Source organism: Barbus barbus (assembly GCF_936440315.1).
Source record: "Barbus barbus genome assembly, chromosome: 26".
Taxonomy (NCBI): domain Eukaryota; kingdom Metazoa; phylum Chordata; class Actinopteri; order Cypriniformes; family Cyprinidae; genus Barbus; species Barbus barbus.
This window is the reverse complement of record NC_136754.1, coordinates 25,251,026-25,273,551: the sequence shown is the minus strand read 5'-3', so window position 1 is coordinate 25,273,551 and position 22,526 is coordinate 25,251,026. Positions and strand designations below refer to the sequence as shown.

General features: G+C 37.0%; 1 protein-coding gene across 1 annotated transcript in view; it reads right to left on the bottom strand.

Annotated features, from left to right (window-relative positions):
* Positions 1-500: 500 nt before the first annotated feature.
* LOC306845536 (adenylate kinase isoenzyme 5-like) overlaps positions 501-22,526 on the bottom strand; it is a 93,860-nt gene continuing 71,834 nt past the window's right edge. The window contains exons 9-14 of the mRNA XM_079378406.1: positions 12,002-12,044; positions 11,153-11,197; positions 7,144-7,307; positions 4,469-4,585; positions 2,889-3,083; positions 501-1,270 (exon numbers count right to left, since the gene is read on the bottom strand). Of these exons, the coding sequence (XP_079234532.1) occupies positions 1,205-1,270; positions 2,889-3,083; positions 4,469-4,585; positions 7,144-7,307; positions 11,153-11,197; positions 12,002-12,044 (630 nt within the window). The 3' untranslated portion in view covers positions 501-1,204. The remainder of the gene's footprint in view (positions 1,271-2,888; positions 3,084-4,468; positions 4,586-7,143; positions 7,308-11,152; positions 11,198-12,001; positions 12,045-22,526) is intronic.

Here is a 22,526-nt window from a genome sequence, read left to right as displayed (position 1 = left end):
ATCTATTGTTGTACAGAATGAGAGTCCATACAGATCATAAAAACGCCACAGTAATCCACAGCATGAAGCAAGAAAACATGAAAAGCTACATGTTTGTTTGTAATAAACAAATCCATCAAGGCATTTTAACTTTAAGGCATTTAACGGTGCTTGATCTGTGCATATTTCGCTCCTGATTCAGACTAAAGAAAAGAATATTATGGATTAAACAACAGTTTTCAAACACGCAGCTTTTTCACTTCTCTAATTTATGAAATAGAGTGGTGTGGATTATTGGGATGTTTTTATCGGCTGTTTGGACTCTCATTCTGACGGCACCCATTCACTGCAGAGCATCCATTGTTGAGCAAGTGATGTGATGTTAAATTTCTCCAAATCTGGCCTGAGGGTGAGTATGCATTCAGCACATTTTCTTTTTCTGGTGAATTATTCCTTTAACCGCAACAAAAACATTATTATTTCTCATAGCTACTGCTTTTAAAGAACAAAATAAAACCATTAAACATATGAAATGTCTTTATTTCACTCTGGTTGATAAGGAAGAATACAGTTATCAGACCTCATTGTGAACTTCATCCATTCATTGCACCCATGAAAGCCAGACTGTGAAATTCAAAACATTTCCCTCTCCAGCTCATTCATTTCTGCTTCACCTATACAATAAATCACTATTCTGGCATGCTTAGCACTATATAAAGCATGAAGTTAAAATATAAAAAGGCTCTCCAGCGGCCGGTCCGTCATGCTGATCAGTTTTACTGATTTCAGTGCTTAAGGATACTGACTAAACGACAGTCCAAAAGCACCAAACGGCACCAGACTGTCTGTGTTTTATGGAGCTGAAAGCGAGCTTAAGCATAAGCATACGGATTCAATACCAAGAGATAAACACTGTTGATTTATTGCGCTGGTATTTACAGTGAACGACGATGGTGTGAAATGAACGGGCGCCAAGTGTATGTGCCATACAGACCCAGAAAGCAACATAGTGTCGGCCCAGATCCGGCTCACATCTGGCCCGTGTGAAATCCATGCGGGCCAGATGTGGGCCGGATCTGGGCCGACACTGCTTGCTGTCTGGAGAAGCTGTAATCACAGGTGTGTGTGTGCGTGTGATGAACTCTGGTGTGTAATGTGAGTCAGTCTGCGGTGGAGCTGTAGCTGATGGTTTTGTCCTCCAGAAGGCAGTGCGAGTCCAAGCTCTCTAGCAGGAGTCCAAGACGAGGCAGATCTGCTCAAAGACATCTTCTGGGGGCTCCCCGGCATCAATCTACACACACGCACACATTAACGCAGCTGTTAGAAATCATACGCTGAAAAGTAGGGCATCAACCCACAGGAGAACTGTCATACAGCGCTAATAAATCCTACAAACACACAGCTGCTCTGAACGTGTTTATCTCTTAACACATATAAAGACAGGTTCATCTGTCTGCTTCTGTGTTGTCATCACCATCACTCGATCATCAGATATGAATATAGAGTAATGATTCCATTCTGTTCTAATAAAAGTGTTTTCCACCAGGATACAATTAATAAATAGGTTACAACTGCGAATACTCAGATTAAAATGCATGAATGGCAAGCTATTGTTTTGTTTCACTCATGCACTAACAAAAACAGAGCTTTTGAGTTATAAATATCTTTTTGTAGATATTGTTGGGGTGGATTTACATTTGTGTGTCTGTTATTAATCCTTTGAATAAATAGATTGAAATGATCATTATCTTTAAATGACTTGGTGGGTGAACTGCTCATAGAGCAATATCTACTAAATGAAAAAATGTAGAGCATAACTAGAAAAATGTCTATTTAGTAACAGAAATCTTGTATGGCTGTAATATTTCCTTTGTTAAAGGTGCTGTATGCAAGTTTTTGACTGCTAAAGCATAAAAACACCATAACATGTTTGCAGATATTTAAGAGACATGCTAAGTTAACATACTTGTTCATCTGAAAAACATTGCTACAGTCAGTTATTCTCCTTTGAAAATGTGCGTTCCGGGCCGGAATGTCGGTCTCTGTTTTGGTTTGCTAAACCAGCCCATTGCCGGTTTACCCAATGTATTTTGGCACCCCGGGATGCCAGTTGGTGGAAAACACAGCATATTTCATGTCATTCATCATCATGTGCGCTCGTTCCTGTTGGTGTCTTTAATCTGGCAACCTGCATGCGCATCAAGTCTGAGGAGGAGTGGCCGGGTGAAAAAACCCCTGTCCAATATTTTGAATTTGGACTGCAATACCTAGTTCAATCCTACATACAGCACCTTTAACCATGCTTTAGTGAAAATCCAAAATCTGTTATTCATCCACCATCATGTCATTCCAAACCTGTAATACTGTCTTTTTTCTGCAGCACAAGAAGATATTTTGGTGAATGTTGGTAACCAATTTTTTTTGGTGAGCATTGGCCGCTTGTATGGATGGACAAAAAAAGATGGACATTTCTCAAAGTATCTTTTATGTTCCACGGACGCAAGTCAATCATTTGGAACAACATGAGAGTGAGTAAATGACAGAATTTGCATTTTTAGTTGAACTATCCCTTTGAAAAACTGTTTCCCATCCCCAGAAATCAGAGGATGTTTTTGCTTTTAAATCAGACCCAATTTAGCTACTTTCTGATATATAGTGAAAACATCCTCACATGACAAATCCCAATCTGGTTAATATGGATGCCCCTTGTGTAGATAAAATAACTCATATATTTGAAGGATTTATTTAAGGATGGTTATAAAATCATTAATAAGCTACTCTGTGCTGATCCTAAGATGTTCTTTTTATCTTGAGGTCAATGTAACCAGTCAAAATGTTCCACTCAGTGGCCAAATTACACAGAAACATCCCTGCTATGACTAATTGTAGCTTGGTTTTTCCATACCCACCGTGTGCAGAACTTCTCTGTGTTCGTAGTGACTGACCACGGCATTGACCAGGCTGCAGAATCCGTCCACTCTACGGCGAGTGTCTCTATCTCGGGCTTCTTTAGTGTGCAGGCTGCAGGTGGCCCTCTGCTGCAGCCGTCGACTCATGATGTCTGCAGAACATTCCAGGAATAGAACTATGTCGGGCTGCCCCATCTGAAACACAAACAAAATATTTTCCGTAAGAAAGGGAACAAGCACTGAGTGCCAGCCAATTATTTTGAGATGCAGGCAGTGATATCTATCATGAGCACTACAATATATGTTGCGCTGGTGTTTCGAGTATATTTAGTTCTTTAATTGCATCATTAAGTGTTACTATATTGGATATCAAACACTGTTTGAATAGTTTCATTGTGGTTTTTTTGTGGTTTCATCTGTCTTCTTGTTGGTTCATAGGGTTAGTTTGCCAAAAAATGAAAATTGTCCTCACCCTGTCGATCTAGACCCATGCGACCTTCATAAAATTTACTTTTTATGAAAAAATTTGCTTTGATTGTAGTGTGAATTTGTTGTGGTATTGTTTCGACAAGGTCATGCAACATCAAAGCACATTTCCATTAAGAGCTGAATAAATTTTGGCTGAGATTTTATATTGACAATGGGAGAGTTGAACCACTCTGTAAAGTCAACTCCAGCACATCCTCAAGATATTCAATAGGATTAAATGGTTAGTTCACCCACAAATGAAAATTCTGTCATTAATTCTGTCATTAAACACCCTCATGTTGTTCCAAACCCGTAAAACCTTTGTTTATCTTTGGAACACAAATTAAGATATTTTTTATGGAATCTGAGAGCTCTCTGACCCTAACCCTAACCCAAAAATACGTTAATTTGTGTTCTGAAGATGAACGAAGGTCTTGCGGGTTTGGAACAACATGAGGGTGAGTAATTAATGACAGAATTTACATTTTGGGGTAAATTAACCCTTTAAGCTCAGGACTCTGCAATAGATAATTCCTGAAAATGATTCTTCATCCTCACAGAACTATTATTTCACAAATTAAGCTTGGTGAATATTGTTATCGTCATCCTGGAATTTATACATGGGTACATCTTCCAAAAGTTACACATTGCATCAGTTAGGGTTAAAAGAATATGGCAGTAACATGTTAATCACTGCGATAATTATCCAATACTAAAATCTTAAGCATTTGCTTATTTAAATATAGTGAAAAAGATTTGAATAAAAACATAAAAAAACACATTTAAATACACCCAGGGAAGATTTGGGAAAAAAGATTTATCTCATAGAATGCCATCACATGGCTCTTGAAGACCTAAAATCTGTTTTGTGGGCATAAAACACTCTTGAAAATGTGTCCTTTTGTGTTTTTCATACAACAAAGATTCATATGGCTTTGAAACAACACGAGGGTGAGTAAACAATGTTTTCATTTTTGAGAGACCTTATTCCCTATACTTATGTCCATAACGTTCCAACATATTTCAGCAACTGTGTTACAGTGTTTTTTTTAGAAAGTGTTAGACTGGAGTCTCACTTCCTATGATTTCATCTATTCCTGAAAATCACTGACCTTGGCTTCATAATCTTGTGCCTGCTTCACATTCTTTGGGAAGCCAGTGACCAGGAAGCCCTTCCCTTGACGCACAGTGGACGCCATGGCCTCACACAATAGATCCAGCAGCGTGTCCTTAAACACACACACAAGAGAAAACCAGATGAACACTCACATACAGATTCACAACCTGTGAGAACGGCTGGATGCATTAGAACACATATACAAACACACACATTAGATTAAAAGTGAGACGTCTGATGTCTGGGACAACTAAAAGTAGCTCACAGCAAATGTTAATGACAGTCATGTTGCTAGGCAACACCACTGTAACATAAATCATCTGATTAAGTCTGAATCTCTCTGAGCCTAACCTTAGCAAATAAACACAACAACAACAACAGCTTACGTTTGTGGCTGGAGGGCCTGTCTGCCTATTTTAGCTCCATTCCTAATCAAACACACCTGCTTGAAATTATTACAGTAAACCTGAATATTTCAGTAATTATTTTAATGGGTTTGACTGTGTTTGAGCCCTATCCCACCCCTTATTTTTCACTATATCGCTTATTGTCTGTTGTTAAATACTTTCATACATGCATAGTTTCAGTCATGAAACTCTTCTGAGTAGCTGATGCCGGTGTTCTGTCAGATTTTCCTACCTCCCATTAAAACAGTAGGTAGTGCAATTGGACAACGAAAAACGCTACTTGTTAAATTATGATTTATTAATGTCTACACCTACCACAACCCTAAACCTACCCTTAAAGTAGTGTATATACAGTAATTATGTGTTATATTCGCGTTGTGGCTAGAAGGGATACAGCTACCGGAAACCAAAAATAATTTTTTTTTTCTACCTATTAGATTGTGTTTTATTAATGTCTACACCTACCCCAATCCTAAACCTACCCCTTACAGTAATGCAGATGCATTAAATATTGTTGTTCAGCGTGAGAAAAAGGACGAAATATTGATGTGCGCATGCGCAGTAAGGATAAAATGTCAGGACACCGGTTTGATTCTTCTAAAGTGGAAGCATAGCCAATCGATCTCTCTTTCCTTTTTATTTCGGTCCTGACCTGGTAGAGCTAAGCACAAAACACCATGAGAATTTTCTTAAGCCCTCCTCTTCCCCAGCACCACCTATCTAGATCTGTTCTCCTTACTTTACCTTGTGGCAGCAGCAGCAGCAGCACTGTCTACACTGGATGTTTACACTTTCTAGCATACTCGACATTTGAGGACAACAGGACAAATTGAAGAGTGAATCTTTGTTCACTTTAGCCGCGTTTCCACTATTGGGCCAAACAGTTCTAAGAACTGTCAGGTACGGTTCCAGTTGTATTTCCACGTGAGCCTGGTACGGCACAGCATTATAAACTTATTCAGCATTATAAACAATTATAAACTGTTCTCGGCCTGAAATTCTAAGCACGGTTAGGCAACGGTGCTGAGTCGTGCTGGTAGAGTGCATGTGTGAGACGTCACCACTCTTTTGCCTGGCTACTAGTTTCTCCATAGCTGGCTAAGCGGAAGCGCACTATTTGATCAAACAGCCAAGTAAACAACTACACTACGTTCAATATAAAGAAAAAAAATGTCTGAGACAGTCCAATATCTGATCATCATCCATATCACTGTTTACATTACACTTGCGTTACCAAGGCAACGACTGAAGCATTTGTATTACATTCGAACGGGCTCTGTTATCAGCACCACAGTGGAAAATTAAACTGTGTCCATGCTGACCGGCCTGGATCGGTAGGGAATGGAACGGTTAAGCAAAGAGAACCATTCGACCCGATAGTGGAAAAGCGGCTTTTGATGCACCTGGTTTAAACAGCTTGTTTGTGTCGCTGACTTCAGAAAGATCCCTGCGTCAGGAACAAGTGGATTTATTTTTAATGGTGTCCCGGATCATGTTGGAGAATTGTATGTTTTTTCAGAGCATTTTACTGCAGATTTTTTTGTAAAGGAGGCACATGGAGACTTTGCAAAGAATCTTTTGTTGAAAGATGATGCAGTCTGCTGCATCGCAAACCGTAAGTAAACAATTTCACAAAGCTTTGTCTGTTAATTATGATTTTATATGTATAATGTTGTCAAACCACTTACTTACTTTACTGACAAGGACCCACTCCTTAAAAATGTATATAAATGGTCTGCTTTCCCTAAATTATAATTGCCGCCTACCTCTAACTAGCACCAGGGAGTTGAAAATTGGGGTTTATCTGTGTGTTTTCAGTTGTGCACTACTTCTGCTGCCTTTGGGTGTGCTCATACTTTATTTATTTTCCAAAAGCCTATTTTTGTGAACTGCATGTCTGGAATATATAATAATTTGTCTTCACGGTAAAAACGGTCATGTGGTTTTGCTAAATTACTTTTTTTTAAAGGAAGACCTTAGAAGACCTTAGACCTCAGGAAATGTGTCAATCCAGGAAAGAAAACTGTAATTGCAAATTGATTTACATAGCCTATTTAATAATTCACACAGCCTTTTTTGTATACATCCAGCCCTTTAAAGTTTAAACACTTCTCAGCAAAATGTTACTGAGAAGTGTTACAAAATGTTACGAAACAAACACAGGAAGTGTGTCTTCCTGTGTTTGTTTCACAAGTGTTAAATCCAGTGAAGGTGAAGCTGAACATTGTAATTTTCTGTAATGGAATTTAACAAGATTGTGCACCTCGGGAAGCTGCTCTCCTCTTTCCAAAAGGTCTCGGAGAAATCGTCCTCTCTCACTGTGAGACTGCAACTCGCTGCACAGGATATCCCCAGGACACAGGCGCTTCAAACTGTACTGCTCCTCTATCTTCTCCGATTGGAGAGCTTTCCCCGATCCCGGTCCACCTAGTTAGAATAAGAAAGTTGAGAAGAAATTCATAATGAAAAACTGTAAATAAAATGGATGGGAAAGACTGTTCTAAATAGTGGGGAACAAGGGCCAGATCCTCCGTAATTGACTGTCTTGGGAGATGTGGGATGGATTATCAGCAGATATCTTATGGTCTGTACCTCACACTATGCGCTGGCCCACCCCGACCTCGCCATCTGACTGAAGTCCCACAGGCTTTCATTAAGATTTTGCACACAGCTCAGGGCAGCCCTTATCTATCCAAACAGTCCACAGGCGACTTCCCCAGGGTTAACGTCTCCAACGCAGCCAACAGCTGTTGTCTATAATACTGATGACGAGGATGTGGCAAGCATATTTCAAACTTGAACGATTGCTTCTGAAAAATCCAAGCATCAAAGCAAAAATCAAAGGGGGTTTTGTCCTAACCAAAACAGTGAGTGGAAGGACACTTTGGTGATTGCTTGGACTCGATTTAGATAGCCCCACCCACTGATAAATCTTATTGGTTCAAAATCAGTGCTTTATAATTATATTGCTATCTGATTGAATGTTACAGTTGTTGCTATTTTCACTTTTAGTGTGGGGTGACAAATGACTTCAAAGGCCAATATTGCTGTTTTTTTCTCCATTGTCTAGGAATAAAATAAGTATATTTAGTCATTCATTGTTATATTTAAAAGCCATTTCTTAAATAATTTGATAATTTATTTCATGTTTCCATTCAAATTTTTTAGGGTCAATAATTTTTTTAATGATTTTAAAAGAAGCCTCTTATGCTCACCAAGACTGCATTTATGATCATACACACAGTAAAACACTAATATTGTGAAATATTATCCAAATTATATATATATATATATATATATATATATATACACACACACGTGTGTGTGTATATGTGTATATATATAATTTTAGTATATTTTTAAATGTAATTTATTACTGTTACAACAACAAGGCTGAATTTTTAGCATCATTAATCCAGTCTTCAGTGTCACATGATCTTTCAGAAACCATTCTTATGGTTCTTTCGATTTAGTGTTCAAGGAACATTTCTTATACTTAATATTGAAAATAGTTGTAATGCTTAATATCTTTGTACAAAGTGTTACTTTTTTTAGGAATAATAACATTCTATGATGAATAGAAGGTTATATGAAATGAAAATCTTCTGTAAAATTACAAATATCTTCACTGTCACTTTTGATCACTTTAATGCATCCTTACTCAAGTATTAATTTCTCCCACCAAAAAAAAAAAATTCAAAAAAAAATCCTTACTGGCCTACTGACCCCTACTATTGATGGATTTAACGTTATTCGTTAAATTATATTATATTATATGTTATATTTACGTTATATTTAATCTGCAATGACATTGTATTCTTTTATAAAGATACGTTTGGTTATTAACTTTTAAATGCATCATAACCCTGTTAAAAATATGCTGGTTAGGTGCTTCATGTTCTGAAGCATGGCTGCTGGATTGAGCTGGTTTAAGCTGGTCCTGAGCAGGAGCTAGTTGCTTAGGACCAGCACATGACCAGCTAAGGACCAGCTCAAACCAGCAGCCATGCTTCAAATCATACCTAACCAGCATATGCTGGATTTTTCAACAAGGTATGCAAACACATGAGGAGAGTTCTCGTCACGAAAGACTTGCAACTGGCAGTTCAACGTGCCTCTTCATTTCTCTTGCGATTAATCAGTCTCACCTGTCCCTTGTTAGCCTCTTGTAACCCAGTGTATTGAAAACCCCTTGTTCTTGGTCTGGTGTTGTCCTGGTGTTTCGTGTGTGCACAGTTGTTTTAGTTCTATTAATCTCGTTTTGCTTGGGTTTACTTCAAATAAACTTTTACTGCAATTGGATCTTTCATTTTTGCTCTTTCTAAAACAGCCACCACTAAAAGATCATAGTGACAACCGTAGCTTATCATAGGGTATCCGTGGACTGTCCTCAGCACATAAATATAGCATAATACAGCACTAGGTAAAAATGATGGTGCACTAACTGTGTTAATTATTTTAAATGATCTTGTTAACCAGTCCATATTAAAGGGTTACTCTACCCCAAAATGAAAATGTTGTCATTAATCTCTTACCCCCATGTCGTTCCAAACCCGTCAAAGCTTTGTTCATCTTCAGAATACAATTTAAGATATTTTGGATGAAAACCGGGAGGCTTGTGACTGTCCCATTGACTGCCAAGTAAATAACACTGTCAAGGCCCAGAAAAGCATGAAAGACATCGTTAAAATAGTCCTTCTGCCATCAGTGGTTCAATCTGAATTTTAAGATGCAACGAAAATACTTTTTGTATGCAAACAAAACAAAAATAACGACTTTATTCAACAATTTGTCTCCTCCGCATCACCGTAGTGCCATTTTGGAGAGTATCCAATGATGGCAGATGGACTATTTTGACGATGCTTTTCATTTACTTGGCAGTCAATGGGACAGTCACAAGCCTCCCGGTTTTCATCCAAAATATCTTAAATTGTGTTCCGAAGACGAACAAAGCTTTTACGGGTTTGGAACGACATGGGGGTAAGTAATTAACAAAATGTTAATTTTGGGGTGGGGTAGCCCTTTAAATCGAAGAAATTAACAAAAACAAATAAAAAAAAACATTCCCATATTGTTTTAACATATTGTTTCTTCTAAACAGCACTGATATAAAATGGAGAACAAATAGAGACATTTGTTCAGGTGTTCTGCCTCTCAGATTTCAAAATGAATGGTAAAATTAATTTTGATCATTAAAGATCACAATGCATTCCTCAATGCATTCATGCAGCAATCCTACCCAGTCGTTGTTTGTTTCTCAATCCTTCGCATGTGAACACGCTTGGATTTATCTTATTCTTCATACCCCTCCATAGTGGACACATTGTTTTATATGCCAGTGAGCTGTAAAACCAGAAAATTGTGCTTTTACCCTGTTAAGCTTCTCTGAATCTCTCCATTCTATTCTAGAGATCTGAGTCAAAAAAAATAAATAAATGAATAGAAAAGAAAAAAAAACTTTCAAATGTGTCCCAAGTCTGTCTATTAAGTCTAATCTAATTCTTTTTCTTGACAGGTACTACAGTGCAGGTACAGCACTGATAAATCTTTCAGCAAGTCTTTAACGTGTCAGTTAGGGTGGTCAAGTGCACTCAAGAGTGTAATTCACTCAAGCTATCAATCTCAGATCTGTCCATCTGACTATCAACAGCCATATCCAAACCAAAATTATAAGCCTAACTGTTGTACCAAACTGCTGAAGAAACAGAGGACAGGACTGTATCCACCAGGTTCCTTTCCACACAGGTATCCACACAGACTATATCCACCAGGTTCCTTTCAAAGGACTGCCAAATTGATTTCTTCACATCTCTTTTCACCACAAAGAGATGTAAAGCTTGGCTTTTAGTTCACTTCACTACATCCCAGTTGGCTAGAGCTTTTGAACAAACATGAGGGGAGGAAAGCCCCTAGCACACAAAGACTCGTACCATCTTGACTGTCTGCTTTCTATTTATTCGAAACTTAAACCATTTTCAGATGAAGACTGACAACTGTTTCAATTAAAAACCTTATTAGGAGGCTTCAGAAGCTTTCACCTGCCCCTGATTTCACAGTTCATTATTCTGCTTGTGTGTCTGTGTCGCAAATAGTGCATGTTATTATGTCTGATATAGTTTCAATGTTGTGATCACAACACTGCTTCCTGACCTGTTCTTCTGGGAAAAATGTAGGCACAATAAAATATTGCTTTGCATATTTGTCTATAATGAAAACAATGTGCAATGAAATTAGGGAATAATGTGATAATGCCGTTTTGCCAGTTAACATACCAATCACGAAGATGACCTTTGATTTCTTGGTCTCCACAGGAAAACCTGGTGGCATATTGAAAAAGAAATTCCAATCAGATAATCAACTTTAGCATGTTAAAATATAGCTTTGTAATGCCATGCAGTACAATTAATGGTGGAAAATAATGACAGTAATGGAACAAATAAAATGCAGCGTTACCAATAACAAATGAATGAAAATAAAATACGACCTTTGTTAGTTTTTATCAGTACCAAGAGAAATTTTGGTTATGCATCAGAATGGTTACACACTGCTTTGAGTTTGATACTTTTAAATTGTTTATGGTGTTGACTGTTGACAGAAAGATTTAGTGTAATGTAGTGGTCAAAAATCTTAAAAATTGCTCAAATTTTGTGCAAACTATCTTATATTTTGAAATTTGGAATTCATTAGTGTATTCATTAATTAGTGGAAAATTCAAACTCTTTCTTGACATGTTTGTTTGTTCTTAAGCACATTTTCCAGCCTGAATTTTGCCACCTAAACACGAAGACCCAAATTGAATTACTTGAATTAACTCAAATTCCACAAATGAACATTAAGATTGAATTTCAAAGGTGATTTCACACAAAATACTTACTAATATGTAAGTTTCATGGCTAAAATCTTCAGTAACATCTTCTTTAACCCCCCAAGACCAAGAATTTAAGTCTGGTGAGACTATTTATATTTCCTTAATTGTGTATTTCCCAATTTTATTTCAGAACTGCATCATTATTAAACTGCATCAACAAGCATATATTTATTCTTCTATCAACAGTATAATAATAAATAAGCCCACACACGAATACAGTACACAAAGGTCAGTTGAGTGATACTGCGCTCACTTTCTCCAGTCGCCTCTGCATATCCAGCCACCTCTTCCTCAGTCTGCCATAGAGAAAAAGACACATAAGGAAAGGAATTGAATAACTTTTAAAAAGCTCACCGATCTTGACCGGAAGGGTGAACGTGATTTCACCAAGTGCAACATGTTCCTGGATCAACATCCATGTTGATCCTGGAACAACATTCCAATCAACCAATCAGAACTCTGGGATAAGTTTACACAAAATGTCAATTTTAGCCTTACAACTAGAGATAGGTGCTTCTACATCCTTGATATTCAACTATCATTTCCCTCTGATTTGAGGGATAAATTATGGGTAGGGTCAGGGTAAGGTCTATATTTTTTGACAATAATGTTGATCCAGGAACATGTCTTACTTACGGTAACCATTTCCTCCGAGCAGGCAAGGGAGGTAGTGTCTCCTCAAAAAGTTGAGAAAATAATCAATATTACAAAAATAAAACAAAGCAAATATTATTAAAAATGGTATTAAAAGTATAAAAGTCAGTCGTTTTTATAAAGTAACACTGTCCAACAGCGACACCTACAGGTAAATTTGCAGCGGAGGCCTGTCTCCCCTCAGCCCATAGACTTTCAACAGAGACCCCATAGCATGCCGTGGGTTTAGTGGGGGGTAACTGAGAATGAACAGGGGAAAGTCATGTGAGAGGAGGCAATGCCTCCATCGCGCTGTAACTGGATATGATCGGTTATGATTGGATGTGATTGGTTCCTGCGATAAACCCCGCCTCTTGTTTCCATGCAAACTCTCGGCCTGAATGAAGAAGATGATGGCTTTATTGACTAATTATGAAGCAAGTATACAACTCACCTGCTTAAACATCACTGCTTTGTGTCATATCAAAATAAAACTTGAAATGGTCTGGAAAACTTCAACAACCTGATCTTCCTTCCTGCTATTGTAGTACTTTTACTAACTGTACTATAAAGTTTTCTCACCGGTGAATGACACATGATGTATTGTAGTAATGTCTGATCTGTTTGTGAACTTCGTGTTCATGCGTTCAGGAGGCGTGGCTTTGGATGGTGATTTGCAGGGAGCATGGGACGTACGCTTTCAGTGCTATCAGGCTAAAGTTAGCATTTTCCAAGATCTTCTACTGCACCTTTAATGTAAACACAACTTTTGATTTTAAAACAGTATATATAAACTGTCTCCTCATTTTAAAACACCACTTTAAATCTATACTGTGTTTGCCAAAAAGCTATTTTATTTAGTTTCATCTGACCAGAGGACAGTCCATTTGAAGTTCCAGTAGTGTCTCGAAATGCTGGAGTTTGTTTTTGGATGAGAGCAAAGGATTTCTTCTTGAAACCATCCCGAACAACTTGTTAGGTGCTGTTTGATTTTATTATTATTATTTTTTTTTAGGTTTTCTGACCCTTAATACTTAGCTAATTTCTGCAATTCTCCAGCAATGATCCCTGGAGAGTCTTTGGCCACCAATTTCTAATATCTCCAGTTTATTGAAATGTTATTGCCCTGATTGTGGAAATGGGAATTTTTAATACTTTAGCTATTTTCTTACAGCTGCTTTCTTATTTTGTGAACTCAAAAATCTTCTGCTGCATATCAGAACTGCATTCTTTTGTTTTAATCATTGTGATGGATGATAAAAAAAAAAAAAAAACATGTATACAGCTCTCTCATGTATATACAGTATAAACATGATATATGTTACATGTATATCATGTGTACACTGCCCTCCAAAAGTTTGGAAACGCTCTAGAAAAGTGGGGTTTTGGACAATATTGGCATGAATCCTTTTTAATTTGTGACAATTTTGCACTGATAAGGGACAACATAAACTATGAAATAATATTTTTTTTTATTACATAAACAGTTTATACATAGAATTTTTTTTCATTTTCGATTCATCAAAATATCCGCCATTAGCAGCTATTACAGCTCTGCATAATCTGGGCATCGAGCTGTCAGTTTATTCAACCATTGACTTTGAATTGGCAATCAGTTGATGAAGCTATTAAGGTGTGCTGACCCAAAAATCTTTTACAGCTGGCAAAGGGGCATGTTTGACTTTGACATTTGAAAATTATTATTGCTGGTCTTCAATGATAATGTCAAGTTACTTTAATGTATTTGCACCAAAAAATTATAAGGATTTATGCTCATATCATCCAAAAATGATCCATGTTTCCAAACTTTTGGGGGGCAGTATATATATACATGAGAGAGCTGTCAGCACTTTAGCAGAAAATAAACCCTATTTTTAGAATTTTTAACATTGTTTTTGCATTGTGTCATTTTCTAAATGAAGCACCTCCAACCAGCTTCTCATTACTGCAATGCCTTTTTATTATTGAATTCAGCACAAAGTAAACAAACACTACAATGCTGTATACTTATGATTGTGCATGACAAATATAATTAATTTAAATATGATACTATAATGTTTTTCTGATTTAAATTAAATAATTAATTTTGAGTAAGCTGCTGAGATATGAAGGGCTATTAAAAGCATTGTACATGCAATGTCACAATGCACTAACTTTAAATGGTCCTGCAAATAGACTCCATGCTTTTTTTTTTGTTTTTTGTTTTTTTACAAATGTATTTTTTTATTTAGATTTTAGGGTGAAAATATGACACTTCTCCCCAGTCATTTTATGAGTTTCACTGAGCTAATAAAAAAAAGAAGCTGTGAGGTTCCTCGTGTTTGAACATAAACACACTGCAGAAAACTGTGAGCTTGACAGTTTGTGTTGTGATTACTGTGATTAAAGAGTTCTGGGCTGTTTAACAGAAAAACCTTAGGCGGTAACTTGACACTTTTTGCAGCATTAGTGAAGATGAGATGAAAAAGAGAGTGTGTGGGAGGAGTGCAGGGTGCCGCTGATGAGCGTGTTTGTGATGTGGGCAGGCCAGCCGGTCCGATGACTCACTGGCAGAAAGAGAGAGAAGCAATACACAGATCCACAAGCCTGCAAACAAGCTCTAACTTGGACCACTTAGGCCACAAAGCCTAGCCATAGACACTGAGCACATGACACCCCGATATTACCAGTAGGGCTTCATCAATATGGGTGTTTTCTATGATTCTTAAATTTGTTATAATTGGACCCCTCAGTCTTAAATATTTGAATACCTCCATGGCCTACATGCAAATCACATCAAAAGAGAGCTTTTTAATGTAAGTTTTTTTCAGGACCCATTTTTATATTGCTTAAAGCATTAAGCACAATATTTCATGAAGATTGTGCTTAAAACAAGAAAGATAACTTTAACTTTATGGCTTACTCCATGTACTATGGTAAAATGGTATTGCCATGGTCTATATAAAAATATCCAAAAGTGTATTGCCACATAGAAATTTCCCCCCCCAAAAAAAACCCACCACTGTTCAGCGGCCAGGTTTATCTTATGCAATTTTAGATATGTTTTCTACCTTTTTTTTTAACTGAAAAACGCATACTGATTATTTTGCAGTGAAGACCTTTGAGTGCAATCTCTTCTGTCACATGTTTTTGCTTTTACTCCTTTACTTGTTTTCTCTCTCTGAATATCAGAATATCAGTCTGCCTCTCATTCATTAGCTGTGCAGACTGAACAGCCGCGAAGGTCGGCCTGATGCGCTGTGGACGTTTGCCTTGTTTTTGTGTGGAGGAGCCGTGGGCGCTGCAGGAAGTGCTGGATGCATGATTTCAGCAGACACTCCTGTCTCATAACACAGCACAGGCTGCTGGATGAGACGCTTGTCCTCTTGTGCTGCATCTCATCTACACTGCCTTCTGTAACTGATGGTGAAATAATACCATTGTTTTAAAATGAGCAAAAATAAACCCATAAAAAAGCTACTGTGAAGGAACTATGGTGAAATGATTGTAACAGATACCATATGCCTTAATATATAGTATGCTGCTGAATGAATACCGTATATGGAATATAATAACAGTGTTTCCCAACCGGGGTGCCGTGTAAAAAATAATTTTTAAAGATTTTTAAATTGCTAAAATGTTCAAAAAGCATCTATTATATAATATCCATTTCTGATGTTGCCAATAATTAGAGATGCACCGAAATTCCGGCTGCCAAAAATTAGTTCACCGCTCAGGTTTCACTTTCACGTGGTGTGACGCTCAGCGTATTATCCATGTATCCATTTATGCATGTGCGCTCCATACCGTTCATGCTCATTGGAACAGCAAAGTCCACTCAAAAATCGAGCCGACATGAAAGATCTATGTAGTACAGTATTGTTTCTGTTTGCAATAGCCCTACTGTACAGTATCAGGGTGTACTATAATGGGCAACTCTGGTATTGCTGCCCTCTCATTGATCGATCTGCTAACCGCTAATGCTCATGTGTTCTGATTACAATAGCTTTCTATGACTAAACATTATTTGGATAATTGGTAAAAAAACAAACAAACAAAAAACAATCTCTTAATAGCCCTAAAGCAATGTATTTCATTTGTATCGTTATTTATTTGTGCTATCATTAGTAATTTGATTATTTGCTCTTATTTTATTACTGACTGCTTAGTGCTTACTTGTAATTTTTTATTCAATTCAAAGTTTGAAATCAAGATATCTTGTGCTACTGCAACAAAATCACCCCACTGTAAAATAAAATATACACAGAGTGAGCAAAAAGTTGTGAGATAGCTAGTTATAATGGTATTTAAACAATGTTTACATATGAATATAAGCCTACATTAAAATCTGTCATATAAACTGGTCTCTTTATTAGAAATTAGCCTACTGATTGCCACCATTGATGGACAAAAAAATTAATAATATCTGTATAACAGTATATTCTGCAGTTCTTCCCTGCTGCAAATCATACTTTTCAAGGTATCATATCGAAGTTAGAAATTCAAATGACAAAATTAATTTTGTAGGGTGCCACAAATTTGTTAAAATGTCCAAAGGGTGCCGTGACTAAGAAAAGGTTGGGAAACATTACCATAAAGGCTACTATGGCATTTTCAAGGTACTCAAATGCACTTCAAAGAATACCAGGGTGCAGGCAGAACAAATAAAACAAAACAAAATTGCACTACTCCAACATGTCCAGTAGCATGGAATTAGCAGGCTACATGCCAAAAATACAACTCCACCATGCTATATGTCCAAAAACATGGAACTAACATGTTACACAGTTAATAATTGACAACAAATGTAAACAGTGCAAAACATCCATAACACAAACCTCTACAATTATTATGTAAATAAGTGTAACCACTGATATAACAGATGGGAGAAGATTAAAGGAAAATCCGGTGGCTCTTGAGGCTTTTTGCTGGCGTAGATTCCTTCTCATCCCTTTTTTGATACGAAGCTGTTCTGACTGATCGCTCGTATCCTAATTCTATGATGAAACATTTCTATCCTGATGAAAGTGCCCATTTGAAAAAGAAGTGCTTGTATTTAATGTGCACTTGTAGTGTACTTCAAATGTTTAAAAAACTGTACTTCAGGATGAAATTTTAATGAAATAAAAGGCCACTTTAGTGAGTACACTTAAAGAGAGTACACTTTCGTGATTTAAATACACTTAGGTACACTTTTCAAATATGTAATTTGCAATGATGTCATATACAAAGTATGTGTAATTACAAATATTTTTAAAAACATGACATTTGTCAGAACATTCTGAGCCTCATTTAAAAGGAAATAGGATTGTGAAACTACTAAAAAATCATTTAAGTCCTACTTAAGTGGATCAACGTGTTAGACTTTGGCAAAAATGTTTCCCCATAAATACTTATCTACTTAATGCATTTTTTCCTTACAAATTGTATTATCAGCGTAACAATGAGTAAATGTGTAAAAGGTAGGGGATGCTGTCATCATTCTAGAACAACGTGCGTTTATGTTAAAATTGTAACAAATGATCATGTTTATTCTCATTTCTTTATCGCAAAACTGGCACCGTTTTGGAGAAAAATTTGAGAAAAACTGAAAAATTGGTGTTTGTATTCTTTGCATTGTTCTAAGCATTCATATTTTATGTGCAACAACAGCATGCTCGGTCTCAGTGGCCTTAGACTTGATTTTTTAAGTCAATTTTTTTTTCAAACTTTATGATTTAAATGTTGATGATTGTACTGAGAATAACTTTCATCTTTTCATCACTTTAAGAGTTTTTCTGTGTTGTTTTGATGCATTTTAAAGAGTAAAAAGATAATGTGAATTACAGTATGTACAATGTTTTCTAAATGGCAGTGTACAACACGTATTATAAGGGGGTAGAAGTCATAGCTCAGTACTCAATACTCATGAGTACTTAAGAAGCTTCTCTTTTACTCAAGTAGTGGACAAGTACTTTTTACTCTACGCACACTACATTTCCTTTAATATCACTATACATATCACTTTATTTTCCTTTAATTTATCATCCATCTGTATGTCAATACAATGTCATGTGCTGCTAAAAACATGAAGGTATAGAACAAAAATGAGGGCATAAATATTTTGATTTGTACTGAAGCTTTTCTGCACTGTAGATGGACGTCTTAATCCAAGTGGCTGGCAAACAGTTACAGTACAGAACCAAGCCAGCATGGCCGGAGCCAAGAACCAGCTGAACACGTCGCACACTAGGCTGAAGACTGCTCTGAGATCTACAGAAGTGTTTTTCCCTGTGTGATGCCGCAGCATGGAGAGTTTTCTGTCAGCAGCGCCGCTGATGGACACAGATGAAAGGGTCACGGTGGGAACGTGGGTTGATCCACATCCATAAACACTCTTCACACCATCCTCCACTTAGGAGCCTTAACGACTGCTTTTGTCTCACGCAGACACAATTTTAACCAAATATAATGGAGAAAGCATGACAGCCTCTCCATTGAAATCCACCGAGAAGCAACAGTTTCAGGAATTTAGTTTGACAGGCATGTAGCAACAGGGAGGGTCTAATTGGTTGGCCGCTTTCATGTAGCCCTGCCATATCTGTTGGTAGATAGTGAGAACCCTCTGAATAGAAGATAACATGTCTCTATGATTTGTGTGTGTGTGTGTGTGTGTGTGTGTGCTTGTATGTGTGTGTGTTTGGAGATGAGGTGAAAGGAAAAAGCAAGTGAAGAGAACAAGATGCTCCCAAAATGATAGCAAAAGCAATCCAAACAATCCATGGCAGAAGCACTGATGGTTCCTGATATTTTGAGCTCATTTTGAATTGTGCGTCAATGTATGAAGCTGAATGTAGTGTTCTGATTTTCTATATATATTGAGAATGTAAAGAAAACTAATGTTCAGCTCATATAAAATAACACTGATGATAGATCCAAACTATAAAAATTAGTTCACCCAAAATATGCATGCTTGAGATCAATGGAAAAAAAATATTTACTCACATAAAATTCTAGCTATGAAAGTATCCATAACAAGAAAAAAATTACATTTTTATTTAAGAAAAATGCCATTGCTTGGGTGTGGGCAGAATTCTCTTGTGAGGCATCTCTCTGTATACCTCTCTGTGTGTCTATTTAGTCTATTAGTATAAGTTTACATCGTATATTGTTCAGTTTGTGTTGTGCATATATTCTGTTGCACATACCTCTCATTTATTGTGTGCAATCATGCAGCACTTTCTGCTCACCGTGCAATATTCCTGTGCAATATCTGACTGTTCGTTTTCTACAATTTTTTTATTTTTATATAGATGTTTAGCTTGCACTAATTTATGCGTTATTGCACTGTACGGATTGCTCTAATTTCGCTGTAGTTTTAGTATAGTGACAATAATAAAGAATCTTGAATCTATACACTCACCTAAAGGATTATTAGGAACACCATACTAATACTGTGTTTGACCCCCTTTCGCCTTCAGAACTGCCTTAATTCTACGTGGCATTGATTCAACAAGGTGCTGAAAGCATTCTTTAGAAATGTTGGCCCATATTGATAGGATAGCATCTGGCAGTTGATGCAGATTTGTGGGATGCACATCCAGGGCACGAAGCTCCCGTTCCACCACATCCCAATGATGCTCTATTGGTTTGAGATCTGGTGACTGTGGGGGCCATTTTAGTACAGTGAACTTATTGTCATGTTCAAGAAACCAATTTGAAATGATTCGAGCTTTGTGACATGGTGCATTATCCTGCTGGAAGTAGCCATCAGAGGATGGGTACATGGTGGTCATAAAGGGATGGACATGGTCAGAAACAATGCTCAGGTAGGCCGTGGCATTTAAACGATGCCCAATTGGCACTAAGGGGCCTAAAGTGTGCCAAGAAAACATCCCCCACACCATTACACCACCACCACCAGCCTGCACAGTGTTAACAAGGCATGATGGATCCATGTTCTCATTCTGTTTACGCCAAATTCTGACTCTACCATCTGAATGTCTCAACAGAAATCGAGACTCATCAGACCAGGCAACATTTTTCCAGTCTTCAACCGTCCAATTTTGGTGAGCTCGTGCAAATTGTAGCCTCTTTTTCCTATTTGTAGTGGAGATGAGTGGTACCCGGTGGGGTCTTCTGCTGTTGTAGCCCATCCGCCTCAAGGTTGTGCGTGTTGTGGCTTCACAAATGCTTTGCTGCATACCTCGGTTGTAACGAGTGGTTATTTCAGTCAAAGTTGCTCTTCTATCTCTTCTATCTCTCTTGAATCAGTCGGCCCATTCTCTTCTGACCTCTAGCATCAACAAGGCATTTTCGCCCACAGGACTGCCGCATACTGGATGTTTTTCCCTTTTCACACCATTCTTTGTAAACCCTAGAAATGGTTGTGCGTGAAAATCCCAGTAACTGAGCAGATTGTGAAATACTCAGACCGGCCCGTCTGGCACCAACAACCATGCCACGCTCAAAATTGCTTAAATCACCTTTCTTTCCCATTCTGACATTCAGTTTGGAGTTCAGGAGATTGTCTTGACCAGGACCACACCCCTAAATGCATTGAAGCAACTGCCATGTGATTGGTTGATTAGATAATTGCATTAAGGAGAAATTGAACAGGTGTTCCTAATAATCCTTTAGGTGAGTGTATATGGACCACACACTCACAAAAAAAGACATTTTGAAAAGAGCTGGTAACAAACATTTTTGGTTACCTTTGACTTTATTTAATGGACATTAAAAAACAATGAGAGTGAATTTTTGGGTGAATTATCCATTTAAGAGTTACAAGGTAAAAATGAAGCCAAATGTACATAGTTTAAGAAAACACCCATAAAGTATAATTTTATATGATAGTCTGGACCTTTATATGCAACTGTAAAGTGATTAAATTTGCTGTTGAACATGACATGTATGTATGTGTTTTATGTGCGATACTTGTAAGTGCAGTTGAGCTTCTCGCCCCCAGAATTTTGTCTCCCTTTACATTTCCTTTCTGTTCATCAGTGTTATTTCTAAATGAAAATTAAGTTGACAACAAGCTTTATTATATTTGTATTTATTTTATTTATTTAATTAGATGTTCTCACATGGTTTTATTAGGTACTGAAGTTTAGGAGTCTATTAGGTACTGCATGCATTACATCACATAAGATCAAAGAACATGCATTTATTAACCTCTTTACGGGATAATGCAATGCTAAAATAACTTCTCTTTACAAGCTTTTTCAGAGACAGTATCCAAGTGGGGATGACATAAAATTACACTATAGCACATTCTGCCTAACCTTGAGAAAAGAGATGGTCTGAAACAATCCCTAAATATTCACATCCAGCTATATAGCCATATCATTATATCATACACACTCAATGACTCGGAAACATTGATTACATTTCCATACTGAAGGTCAGCGACTATGTACCAGTTATTAATGTGATAATTAGTTTGAGCTATTGAAATACCTAACAAATATACAGGCTATTCTACTGTGGCTTTTCTTTAAAATAATATTCTTTAGAAAATAGTTCAAATAGCATGCTAATGCAAGTCAAGGACTTTGGCTTACGCTTCATCCAGACAGAAGCTAATGCAGGAGCTATTTATAATGGCTATCCGCTAATGCAGGACTGTCACTCAGCAAGCATTTCCATTAAATACAGCATTTTGCACTCACTCAGTCTACCTATAATAGCCCTTCAGCAGTTTCATCTGAGCCTAATCTGAGATTCCAATATCTTCATAATTAAATAAAGAGACGAGACAGACGGGACATTTTCTGACATGCTAATGATGCTCTAAATGCTATTGTGATTTGATTTCACAATAACAGCCAAATCAGATGGCCGAGATCCTATCAATACATTGTGTTTTACTGGATTAAGAATTTGTAGGAGATTTTAAAAAAAGATTTCTGTTTTTCTATATCAAGTTTGATTCAATGTGCTACTTGCCATTTCTTTGTATTTATGACATTTACAAGCAATTTCTGAGTGGAAATTGTAAATCCTACACTGAAAAAAAAGGAGCAGAAACTATTTTGGTAAAACTTTAAAATGCATTAAAGGGATCGTTCACCCAAAAATTAAAATTACTCCATTATTTACTCATCCTCAAGCCATCTTAGGTGTATATGATTTTCTTCTTTCTTCTTTCAATACAATCAAAGTTATATAAAAAAAAATGTCCT